Source organism: Aegilops tauschii, chromosome 2 (assembly GCF_002575655.3).
Source record: "Aegilops tauschii subsp. strangulata cultivar AL8/78 chromosome 2, Aet v6.0, whole genome shotgun sequence".
NCBI lineage: Eukaryota > Viridiplantae > Streptophyta > Magnoliopsida > Poales > Poaceae > Aegilops > Aegilops tauschii.
The window spans coordinates 416,229,156-416,242,303 of NC_053036.3; the positions used below are offsets into that span (position 1 = coordinate 416,229,156).

The 13,148-nt window shown below is 47.0% G+C and overlaps 1 protein-coding gene across 1 annotated transcript; it reads right to left on the reverse strand.

Moving 5' to 3' along the window:
- Positions 1-1,281: 1,281 nt before the first annotated feature.
- Positions 1,282-6,057, reverse strand: LOC109778729 (glutathione hydrolase 1). Its single transcript, XM_020337306.4, has 7 exons — positions 5,982-6,057; positions 5,565-5,890; positions 3,449-3,964; positions 2,799-3,031; positions 1,987-2,251; positions 1,750-1,887; positions 1,282-1,642 (listed from the first exon to the last, which is right to left on the reverse strand). The coding sequence occupies exons 1-7, from the start codon at positions 5,986-5,988 to the stop codon at positions 1,421-1,423; spliced, it is 1,707 nt and encodes a 568-aa protein (XP_020192895.1). The 5' UTR covers positions 5,989-6,057; the 3' UTR covers positions 1,282-1,420.
- Positions 6,058-13,148: the final 7,091 nt, after the last annotated feature.

Here is a 13,148-nt window from a genome sequence, read left to right on the forward strand (position 1 = left end):
GATTCCTACTAGGACTTGGAGTCCTAGTAGGATTCCCCTCTTGGGGGCGCGCCCTAGGGGCCGGCCGGCCTCCCCCTTGCTCCTTTATATACGGGCGCAGGGGGGCACCCTAGAACACACAAGTTGACAGTTGTCTTATCCGTGTGCGGTGCCCCCCTCCACAGATTTCCACCTCGGTCATATCATTGTAGAGCTTAGGCGAAGCCCTGCGTCGGCAACTTGATCATCACCGTCACCACGCCGTCGTGCTGACGAAACACTACCTCGGCCTTAGCTAGATCAAGAGTACGAGGGACGTCACCGAGCTGAACGTGTACAGATCGCGGAGGTGCCGTGCGTTCGGTACTTGGATCGGTTGGATCGCGAAGACGTTCGACTACATCAACCGCGTTACTAAACGCTTCCGCTTTCGGTCTACGAGGGTACGTGGACACATTCTCCCCGCTCGTTGTTATGCATCACCTAGATGGATGCATCACCTAGATGGATCTTGTGTGTGCGTAGATTTTTTTTTTTAAATTACTGCGTTCCTCAATAGTGTGATGTCCATATATGACACACGGTGAACTTGAGTGAATCGTGTTTGACGAACTATCGATTGCACCGAAAAATTCCATCACACGTCAACGAGCGAATTGGGAAGGACTCTAGCAGAACACTATTTCGATTGAAGCATCGATATCATTCATAGTCACGCTGCAACTTTACATTCTTTCGATCGATCTATATTATTTAAACTCACAAACTAATAGCGGCCACGGCCACGACGGCGGGTTCTGAGTGCATTGGCATACTCGGCTTCACAATGGCTTGATCATGGTTGAGGGCTCCATCGACTCCATAGTGTTACTCCCTCTGAATCTTTTTAGTTCGTATATAAAATTTGTTTAATGTCAAGCCTCGTAAAGTTTGATCAATTTTATAGAACAAAATACCAACATTCATAGTATGAAACAAATTTCAGTACATGTGTTATGACTTAAATTTTGATATTGTATAACTTTAGAATGATAGATGTTGATATTTTTTCATATAAATAAGGTCAAATTTTATAAAGTTTGACTTCAGACAATTGTTATATGCAGAGTAAAAAGGATCAGAGGGAGTACTTATTGTTCATCTTTTGCTTGCTTGGAGTTGTTGGGCTGGTGTGGCATGATTCTCAACATCTTTGTATCTTGTTTTAGATGTGTGCGTGAAATTGTGGTGGCATGTCGTTGATCGTTGCTTTACCTCTATATGAAGTGAGGTGAAAACCTTTTTGATAATGAAGCGCACGTGTTTATTTGACAGGATGACGTGGTGCCCTTTTTATTCCAATCCATGAACAAATACAAGAATCACGCGTGTATCTTGAGCTGATGACAGCTAGAGAGGATGCCCGTCGAATGAACCCTTAGACGCGGTCCAGCCATCAAGTTCAGTACCCCGCCGGGACGCCGCCTTTCCTGGGATCGCTCACGGCGGTCAGGTCCCCGCGGCCCTCGACGTTGTGCACCACGAGCTGGCTTATGGTTCCCCCGGCGAGCGGCTCCAGGACGTGGCCTTTCTTCAGCAGATCGCCTCTCGTCGCCGCGTCCAGCAAGAATACGTCGCCGGTCACCGTCGTCCAGTTCTCGTACTTAACCTCGTTCGGGATAAGCTGCAACCAGCGTCAGAGTTGTGGGATGGGATGGTGTCTCGAGCTTGCATTTGTGTATGGTTGACGAAACGAAGAGCACGAGAAATAGTTTCAGTTAAGAATGGGACCTGGTGATAAACTCGCGGCGCCATGACAGAGGACAACGGATCCATGTTCTTGGCGAAGTGGTTGAGGAGCACCTCGATCGTCCCGGCAGGGATCATGCTCCCGCCGCTGGCGCCCACCGCGGCCTTCAGCTTCCCATCCTGCCACAGGCACAGCACCAAAACAATCAGAACCTTCAGTCTTGTCAGAAGATTTACAAGACGGAGTTCACATCTTCCATTGCGGCCTACTAATCTAACCTTGAGAACGATGGTTGGACACATGGAGGAGAGGGGGCGCTTCAGAGGGGCCACGAAGTTGTTGGGAGCCGGCGGCGGAGTGTTCGCGGTGGTGTTCGCCGGCATGGAGAAGTCGTCCATCTCGTTGTTGAGGAGAACGCCTGTGCTCGGGGACAGTATCAGGGATCCGAAGTAGGCGTTGACGGTGCTCGTCATCGAGACGGCGTTCCTCTCGCCGTCCACGATGGATAGGTGGCTGGTCCCGTGGTCCTGAAGGATGTTCCACCTGAAATATGCAAGTTGGTCAGGCAGGATCAATTGGTAGGGCAGTTCGCACTGAATCAGGAAAGATGGCACTGCTCCATGATGTAGTAGTGCACTGAGAAATTCAGGTTCATAATGCCATCCAAGATGGTGATGTGATTTCGGTACAGTGTTTATTTCTCCGATAAAGGTTCAAGATATCATATATCCCGCAGGAATCAAATGCTACTGACCATATAAAGTTGATGGTGTCACTACAAAATAGTTCGGGCAGAAAAGGTTTTAGGTGTTGGGATTTTCTTCAGGCTACAAAACCTGAAAATCTGGTTAAAAACGTACAGTTGTGTTTCTTGTAAGATATATCTAAAGGGTTTAATTAGCAATACAACGGTAACAAATTCACATGCAACTGGCAGTTCTCGGAAACATTCAATCATGAAAAGAAAAAATATGTTTCCAAAATTTGAAATGCAGTTAATCTGCTGCCGTTATTTTCCAAAAAGTACAGTAACGCGGCCATAGCTCATTGATGTAGTTTCATTTTAATTAGTAAAATAAGGTTTATTTACCTTCCACCATAATGTTGAGGTGAGAATGTCATATTATCGTAAATCGTTCTTCTCAGCTCAGCAGCAAACTTGGGGGAGAGCATATCAGAGACAACCGCACCAACATCAACAAAGTCGGGATCTCCAAGATTCATCTTCACTGCCATGTAATGTTTCAAGGATTCAACAAGGCGATGAATCCCAAGAGAGCCAGAGATACCAGAAACTCCATACTGAGCCAGGATGTTCAAAACCTGTTCATCGAGTAAAAAGTAAAAAAAAAGGATATCAAGAAAAACATGCACACAGAAACTGTCACCATCAGAACGTTAGATTTTTCTTCCAAAAGTGTGATGACACCACTTGACCTGAATGCAACTCTTGTGCTTATCTCTCACCGAAACGGTACTTGTCTCGTGTTGAATAAATATCTCATTAAAGAACTTCACATCCTTCAAATGTGAAGTCTTCACATACTCTTTATATCAATCTTATCCAGAACCAATATTCTTAAGCACGATGCATATCTTTTCACTGAAACTTTTGACAAAAAATAGCTACTCTAGTTGACTCTTCACAAAAAGAAGAACCAGCCAATATCTCTGTCCATCGTCAAAGCAACATATAGCAAAACAGTAAACAAAATTTAACACATACAGTAGAAAACTTACCAGCATGAGGCCGGCACCACCGGCAGAAGGAGGAGGCATGCTGAGCACGGTAAGGCCCATGACACTCTGCGAGAGCGGCCGGCGCACCTTAACCTGATACTTCTCCAGGTCCTCCTTGGTCATGATCCCTCCGGCCTCCTTCACGTCCTTCACCAGCAGGTCCGCCACCGGGCCACTGTAGAACGCGGCCGGCCCTCTCTCCGCGACGGCCTCGAGGGTCCACGCGAGCTTGCCGTTGCGGCACACGTCGCCGACCTTGAGGATCTCCCCGTTGCAGGCGTACACGGCCCGCATCCCGGCGTTGCCGAGGATGCCGGCTTCGGTCGCTTTCATCTGCATGTGGAGGTACGGCGACACCGTGAACGCCCAGGCGAGCTTCGCGGCCGGCATCACCAGTTCCTTCCATGGGAGCTTGCCGTGGCGCTTCCATGCCTCGTAGAGGCCCGCGATTTCACCCGGGACTCCGATGGAGAGCGCGCCCCTGGCTTTCAGCGTGTCATTGCCGCCGTACATGTCCTGAATGTACAATTAAGATCGCTAGTGTTCATAATTCACTTTTTTTCTTTACGTACAGGAGCAATTTTCTTGCCAAATCCCAAACGGTAAATGGGCAAGAAGACTCTTTCATTCAAGTCTGGCCATATAATCAAATTAGACAACAAGTTTAGATGTGTGCATTTTATCTATGCAGAGGCCGGACGTTACCCGTTATGATTTGTATCCACTTTATGCTACATTTTAAGCTAATAAAATCATCATTTATCAAAAAAATTAGAGAACAAGTCCTGGCATTCCGTGTAGACTGGTAACGGCTTAGATAGAATGTACTACCTCCGTCATGGTTTATTGGTCCCCTTTATAATTTGTGACCAAAGATTTTACTAACAAAATGTTCACTCATGTCAACAAAAATTATATTATTTGAACATAGTTTTCAATGATACCAAATGATATAATTTTTTAAGACATGTATAAACATTTTGTTAGTTAAATTTATGGTCAAAATTTGGTAAAAAAAAATACAATAAAGACCAGTAAACCAAAACGGAGGTAGTAACGATCAAGTGGGACAACAGCAAGCTAACCACTGGCAGATAGTGCCGTAGCCAGCGGGATTTTGAGGTATTTTTACCATATAGGAACTTGTCCAAGTTAACCCTTTTAAGCAAACCCCAAGCATAATAGGCAATAGCCTAATCAATTATTTCTGAGTGTCCACACCCACAATTTTATTTCTGGCTGGACATATGGAATCGCGGATCATGTTCCTGTACATTGCCGCACTAGTGCACTGACAAAAAAGAAGCGGCCGAAGCGCTGAACGGGACGTGGTTGGTGGCATCGTAGCATCAGTTTGCACGCCGGCCGGCCGAACGCGGATTCGTTTTGGCTTTCCCGGTCCGTGCTGCAACCGGCGGCCCAGAGATGCAAGTGGGCGCGTGATAGCGTGGGGCGCTTCTTTCCACTGGTTGACACACGGACGCGCGGCATTGAACATGGCGCCACCATGTAGCTTAGCCTCCACGCGTATGGCCCTCGACCACGCCGATCAGTCACCGTCCTCCCTTTGTTCTTCCCGCCACTCCAAGGTATACTATCTTAGTACTACAACCCAACACAAGCAACAGCAAGTGTTTCGACCAATACTCAATACTAGTAGTAGTAGGGAGTAGGAATCGAGCAGCTAGAGTGGGAACGCTGTGTCTCATCTCTTCCATGCATGGCATGGCATGTCCATGTTCTTTGCCAGTTGTAACGGAATAGTAGTATAACGGATCCAGAAAGGCACACCAACCATGTGAATTAACCACCGAGTAGGTGTGTGTATGTATGGTACTACGGTTATATATATTTTTAGTTTGATTGATACTCCATCGGTTTGATGGTATTGTTGTCAGTAAGTTTGAAAATTTTGGTGTGGATGCTTGAGAGGCGCCCTACACAGCGCAAAATATTTCGGCTCAATGGGCTTAACCATGCAGGCAAATTTGCATTCTAGATTACGAGGAGTAGTCAAGTCTCAAATTATATGATTGAACGAATAAAGTAAGGAAATGCACAAGCCCACAAGTCTTTGAGTAGACTACGGAAAGAGACGACTCTTCCAATCACGCACCTTTGTAGCCGCCAGCGGCGCGGTCTCACGGGAGTCGTAAACGACGGCCGTGCCGTCGGTGAGCCTGACGAGCATGAACGCGCCCCCGCCGATGCCGCTGGACGCGGGGCTGACCACGCCGAGGCAGAGCGACGTGGCGACTGCGGCGTCCACGGCGGTGCCGCCACAGCGGAGCGCGTCACGCCCGATCCTGGAGCACCGCTCGTCGTCGGCCGCCACGGCGCCGTGCGGCGAGGTCACAGCCTCCCTGCGTGCAGCCTCCGCCGCCGCCCCGGCGGCAAGGAAGAGCAGGACGAGCGCGGCCGCCGACCATCGTAGGCGTCCAGCTGCTCGAGGTGAGAAAGAAAAAGGAGTCGCTTAGCGCAGAGTGATACATTTGCGCGCACCATGGAGGGAAGAGAGTGAACAGAGTCTAACGGGCCATCTGCAGGCGCGGGAGGGAGCAGAACACACGGAAAGACCGCGTGGAAGAATCTGACCGGCGAGTTGGACGAGTCTGAGAAGGCCACACGGCCAGGTTTTATATACAAGTTTTGTTTAAAAAAAATGTTTTTTAACACAGAGCAGCCGCTCACATGTACGCGCATACACTCATCTCTATGAACACATACATGCATATCATACCCCTATGAGCACCTCCGAGAGACCAAGGCTGCATATTATCTTGAGATTGACGAAGTCATCACAAGCGTCTCGTAGTCGACGGAAAGGTATCACCCTAAAAATAAATTCAGGAATAATACAAGCACCAGGATTTGAACCTGGTGGCACTATAGGAATCGGCTACTTTGCCGTCTGCCACGGCAGACGGCAAAGGCAAGGTTGGCGGACGGCAAAGGCCTTTGCCGTCTGCCGCGGACGGCAAAAGGCTCCGGCAAAGTAGTCTACGGTAAAGAGCTTCTTTGCCGTCTGCTTTTTGAAGCGGACGGCAAAGGGGCCTTTGCCATCAGGCCGGACGACAAAGAAAGCCGACGGCAATAAATTCGCTGTTAGTCCGTTAGGTGGCTAACGGCAGTCTTTGCCGTCCGTGGCTGACGGCAAAGAGCCTCAAGCCTTTGCCGTCTGCCACTGTAGGCAAACTGACCAAATGGGTCAGCTGCCAGGAAGCACAGGTGGTTGCCACGTGGCTTCTTTGCCGTCCGCCGCGGACGGCAAAGAGCCCGTTGCCGTCGGTGGCAGACGGCAAAGAGCCTGCATTGCCTCTTTTTTTTCTGTTTTTTCTTATACCCAACCATTTTCACAGCAAATAGATGATACATATATATTTTTCACATGACAAGTTCACAGCAAACATATGAGATATCCAACACATATAATTTCATCATGCATGCGTAGTTCCATCAACCATACATAGCAAGTTCCACATACATGCATCCAACCATACATATTACAGTAGTGTCATCCTACCATACATGCATAGTTCATCGATACAAAAGAAACATAGTTCATCCAAACAAGCACTCCATCTATGCTAGCTTTCGTGAAGCGAATGAATTCTGCAAAATGGGAAATAAGAAAGTTAGAAGAAGAAGAAGAAGAAGAAAATGAATCATTTATGAGCTAACCTAGGTAAGATGGATCATTTATGAGCTAAATAAGGTAAAATGGGTCATTTTAGAGCTAACGTGGGTAAAATGGATCATTTATGAGCTAAGTAAGGTAAAATGGGTCATTTTAGAGCTAACTTGGGTAAAATGGATCGTTTATGAGCTAACTAAGGTAAAATGGATCATTTTAGAACTAACTTAGGTAAAATGGATCGTTTATGAGCTAACTAAGCTAATTATGCCATTTTTGACATAAGTAAGCTAAGTACCTGTCATTATTGAGCAAACCTAGTTAACTAAGCATATTAGAGCTAACTTTGGTCATTTTGGAGGAAACAAAGCTAAGTATAGATCGTTTTAGAGCTAACTTAGGTAAAATGGATGGTTTTGGAGGTCAGTAAGCTTATTAAGTCATTTTGGAGGAAATAAAGCTAAGTCTAGGTCATTGTGGTAAGCATTTTGGAGGAAATAAGGCTAAGTCTAGGTCTTTATGCATTTGTTAAGCAAAGCACTAGAGAAACTTACCATGATCATGGAGGTGTAGGAGCGGGCAGGCTCGTGCCGGTAGCTGAAGAAGGATCGTGCGATGCTTGTCTGGAGTTACGCTGCACCAAAGATCATTTCCAATGTCTCGTTAGCATGATGACACTCAAATGTTAAGACTAGCAAGTAATGTCCATTCAAATTAAACTCACCGTGGTCCCAGGAGCAATCACTGGCATCGGCGGAGCGGTCTGACCGGTCTTCTCGCACACAGACTGCACATTTGGTTCTGACGACTCAGTCATACTAGTTAGTAATGAGACAAACACTACATGAATGTTTTGGCTAATCTGCAGAAGAAACTTACCACAAGGAGCTCGTACATGGCCCTTGCCTGCATGTCATTCCGTGCCCTCTCCTCCTCCAACATCGTTGTCGTCCTCTCCTCCAACTCCCGCTGCCTCTCCGCCGCCTCCGCCAGAAGTTTCTCCGTTATATCTCTCTCACTCTATATAGCAGCCTGCAACACCACTCCTCGTTACCATTTGTAATTATTGATGGAAGCATAGACAATGTAATGGAGAAAGATAACTAAGTACGTATAACTAACTTTGATGGCGAGTTGGACTGGCCGTTCACGAGGCCTTATCTCAGGAGCGGAGCTCGACTGGCACGCCTTGATCTCCGGGAGAGTGCTAGGACAACGGATAAGTCCATCTCCAATGGCTATGGAGCCATGGGACCTCCCGCCACCAGATATCATCACCAGCTCTGGATCAATGGGACCCTGGCTCGAGTTAAAGTCCTCCCCTTTCCTCGCCTTCCCCTCACCTCTATATTTCACGAGCTTGTCGTGGGAGGAGATGTTGGGTGAAGTTGTTTGCATCATCGAGGTCAAACGGAGAGAATGCCTTGACTTTCTTGAAAGAGGCAGTGTGGGCCATGGCATACATGTCGTACACCTCTGGCACCTTATCCGCCTTATTGTAGCGTGCCTGAAAGGGGGGCGGCGGGTGGTCGGGGCGACGGGGTGAGAGGCGGTGGGTGGGCGGGTGGTGGCGGCGGGTGGGGGGTGGCGGCGGGTGGCTGGTGACAGGGGCGGGGCGGGTGGCGGTCCAAAGAGCACCTTCTACATATTCTTCTTCTTCTTCTTCTTCTTCTTCTTCTTCTCCCCTCCTCTTCTTCTCCTACACCTACACTTTCTTCTTCTTCTTCTTCTTCTCCCCTCCTCTTCTTCTCCTACACTTTCTTCTTCTTCTTCTCCCCTCCTCTTCTTCTCCTACACTTTCTTCTTCTTCTTCTTCTTCTCCCCTCCTCCTCTTCTTCTTCTTCTTCCCCTTCTACATATTCTTCTTTTCTTCTTCTTCCTTTTTCATCTTTTTTCTACTTCTTTTAATTATATGACTAATTATCTAAAACCCATGCACTAAATCTAACACTAACACATATATATCTAGCACTAAACCTAACACTAACAATTAAACAGCAAAAAAAGAAAAAAAAACTCACCGGACCGCGGTGGCGGGTGGCGGGGGCGGCGGCGACGCCGGGGTGGTGGGGCGCCGGGGTGGTGGGGCGCCGGGGCGCCGGGGTGGTGGGGCGACCGCACGGGGTGGGGGCGGCGGCGGGTGGCGGGGGCGGTGGGTGGTGGGGGTGGCGGTGTTGGGGAACGTAGTAATTTCAAAAAAATTCTACGCACACGCAAGATCATGGTGATGCATAGCAACGAGAGGGGAGAGTGTTGTCCACGTACCCTCGTAGACGGAAAGCGGAAGCGTTAACACAACGCGGTTGATGTAGTCGTACGTCTTCACGATCCGACCGATCAAGTACCGAACGTACGACACCTCCGAGTTCAGCACACGTTCAGCTCGATGACGTCCCTCGAACTCCGATCCAGCCGAGTGTTGAGGGAGTGTTTCGTCAGCACGACGGCGTGGTGACAATGATGATGTTCTACCGACTCAGGGCTTCGCCTAAGCACCGCTACGATATTATCGAGGTGTAATATGGTGGAGGGGGGCACCGCACACGGCTAAGAGATCAATGATCAATTGTGTGTCTAGAGGTACCCCCCTGCCCCCGTATATAAAGGAGCAAGGGGGGTTCAGCCGGCCAAGGGGAGAGGCGCGCCAGGAGGAGTCCTACTCCTACCGGGAGTAGGACTCCCCCCCTTTTCCATGTTTGACTAGGAGAGAGAGGGGGAAGAGGTGGAGGGGAGGAATGAAAGGGGGGGCGCCGCCCCCTTCTCCTTGTCCTATTCGGACTGGGGGGGAGGGGCGTGCGGCCCTGCCCTAGCCTCCTCTCCTCTCTTCCACCTCGGCCCACTAAGGCCCATCAAGTTACCGGGGGGGGGGGGGGTCCCGTAACCTCCCGGTACTCCGGAAAAATCCCGATTTCACCCGGAACACTTCCGATGTCCAAACATAGGCTTCCAATATATCAATCTTTATGTCTCGACCATTTCGAGACTCCTCGTCATGTCCGTAATCACATCCGGGACTCCGAACAACCTTCGGTACATCAAAACATATAAACTCATAATATAACTGTCATCGTAACGTTAAGCGTGCGGACCCTACGGGTTCGAGAACTATGTAGACATGACCGAGACACCTCTCCGGTCAATAACCAATAGCGGAACCTGGATGCTCATATTGGTTCCCACATATTCTACGAAGATCTTTATCGGTCAGACCGCATAACAACATACGTTGTTCCCTTTGTCATCGGTATGTTACTTGCCCGAGATTCGATCGTCGGTATCTCTATACCTAGTTCAATCTCGTTACCGGCAAGCCTCTTTACTCGTTCCGTAATACATCATCCCGCAACTAACTCATTAGTCACAATGCTTGCAAGGCTTATAGTGATGTGTATTACTGAGTGGGCCCAGAGATACCTCTCCGACAATCGGAGTGACAAATCCTAATCTCGAAATATGCCAACCCAACAAGTACCTTTGGAGACACCTGTAGAGCACCTTTATCATGATATCTGGCATGAATAATAAACATTTATCATGATATAAGGAAATAAATAATAACTTTATTATTGCCTCTAGGGCATATTTCCTTCAGTCTCCCACTTGCACTAGAGTCAATAATCTAGATTACACAGTAATGATTCTTACACCCATGGAGTCTTGGTGCTGATCATGTTTTGCTCGTGGAAGAGGCTTAGTCAACGGGTCTGCAACATTCAGATCCGTATGTATCTTGCAAATTTCTATCTCTCCCACCTGGACTAAATCCCGGATGGAATTGAAGCGTCTTTTGATGTGCTTGGTTCTCTTGTGAAATCTGGATTCCTTTGCTAAAGCAATTGCACCAGTATTGTCACAAAAGATTTTTATTGGTCCCGATGCACTAGGTATGACACCTAGATCGGATCTGAACTCCTTCATCCAGACTCCTTCATTTGCTGCTTCCGAAGCAGCTATGTACTCCGCTTCACACGTAGATCCCGCCATGACACTTTGCTTAGAACTGCACCAACTGACAGCTCCACCGTTCAATGTAAACACGTATCCGGTTTGCGATTTAGAATCGTCCGGATCAGTGTCAAAGCTTGCATCAACGTAACCATTTACGATGAGCTCTTTGTCACCTCCATATACGAGAAACATATCCTTAGTCCTTTTCAGGTATTTCAGGATGTTCTTGACCGCTATCCAGTGATCCACTCCTAGATTACTTTGGTACCTCCCTGCTAGACTTATAGCAAGGCACACATCATATCTGGTACACAGCATTGCATACATGATAGAGCCTATGGCTGAAGCATAGGGAACATCTTTCATCTTCTCTCTATCTTCTGCAGTGGTCGGGCATTGAGTCTGACTCAACTTCACACCTTGTAACACAGGCAAGAACCCTTTCTTTGCTTGATCCATTTTGAACTTCTTCAAATCTTTGTCAAGGTATGTGCTTTGTGAAAGTCCAATTAAGCGTCTTGATCTATCTCTATAGATCTTGATGCCCAATATATACGCAGCTTCACCGAGGTCTTTCATTGAAAAACTCTTATTCAAGTATCCCTTTATGCTATCCAGAAATTCTATATCATTTCCAATCAGTAATATGTCATCCACATATAATATCAGAAATGCTACAGAGCTCCCACTCACTTTCTTGTAAATACAGGCTTCTCCAAAAGTCTGTACAAAACCAAATGCTTTGATCACACTATCAAAGCGTTTATTCCAACTCCGAGAGGCTTGCACCAGTCCATAAATGGATCGCTGGAGCTTGCACACTTTGTTAGCTTCCTTTGGATCGACAAAACCTTCCGGTTGCATCATATACAACTCTTCTTCCAGAATCCATTCAGGAATGCAGTTTTGACATCCATTTGCCAAATTTCATAATCATAAAATGTGGCAATTGCTAACATGATTCGGACAGACTTAAGCATCGCTACAGGTGAGAAGGTCTCATCGTAGTCAATCCCTTGAACTTGTCGAAAACCTTTCGCAACAAGTCGAGCTTTATAGACAGTAACATTACCGTCAGCGTCAGTCTTCTTCTTGAAGATCCATTTATTTTCAATGGCTTGCCGATCATCGGGCAAGTCAACCAAAGTCCATACTTTGTTCTCATACATGGATCCCATCTCGGATTTCATGGCCTCAAGCCATTTTGCGGAATCTGGGCTCACCATCGCTTCTTCATAGTTTGTAGGTTCGTCATGGTCTAGTAACATAACCTCCAGAACAGGATTACCGTACCACTCTGGTGCGGATCTTAATCTGGTTGACCTATGAGGTTCAGTAATAACTTGATCTGAAGTTTCATGATCATTATCATTAACTTCCTCACTAATTGGTGTAGGTGTCACAGAAACTGGTTTCTGTGATGATCTACTTTCCAATAAGGGAGCAGGTACAGTTACCTCATCAAGTTCTACTTTCCTCCCACTCACTTCTTTCAAGAGAAACTCCTTCTCTAGAAAGGATCCATTCTTAGCAACGAATGTCTTGCCTTCGGATCTGTGATAGAAGGTGTACCCAACAGTCTCCTTTGGGTATCCTATGAAGACACATTTTTCCGATTTAGGTTTGAGCTTATCAGGTTGAAGTTTCTTCACATAAGCATCGCAACCCCAAACTTTAAGAAACGACAACTTTGGTTTCTTACCAAACCATAGTTCATAAGGCGTCGTCTCAACAGATTTCGATGGTGCCCTATTTAGAGTGAATGCAGCCGTCTCTAAAGCATAACCCCAAAACGATAGCGGTAAATCAGTAAGAGACATCATAGATCGTACCATATCTAGTAAAGTACGATTACGACATTCAGGCACACCATTATGCTGTGGTGTTCCGGGAGGCGTGAGTTGCGAAACTATTCCGCATTGTTTCAAATATAGGCCAAACTCGTAACTCAAATATTCTCCTCCACGATCTGATCGTAGAAACTTTATTTTCTTGTTACGATGATTTGCAACTTCGCTCTGAAATTCTTTGAACTTTTCAAATGTTTCAGACTTATGTTTCATTAAGTAGATATACCCATATCTGCTCAAATCATCTGTGAAGGTGAGAAAATAACGC

What these genes read in the sequence shown, in the direction of transcription:
- LOC109778729 (XM_020337306.4), bottom strand. An exon ending in CCTCAACATTATGGTGGAAG is followed by an intron (nt 2,252 to 2,798) that starts GTAAATAAACCT and finishes TGCATATTTCAG; the next exon opens with GTGGAACATCCTTCAGGACC. An exon ending in GTCCAACCATCGTTCTCAAG is followed by an intron (nt 1,888 to 1,986) that starts GTTAGATTAGTA and finishes TGCCTGTGGCAG; the next exon opens with GATGGGAAGCTGAAGGCCGC.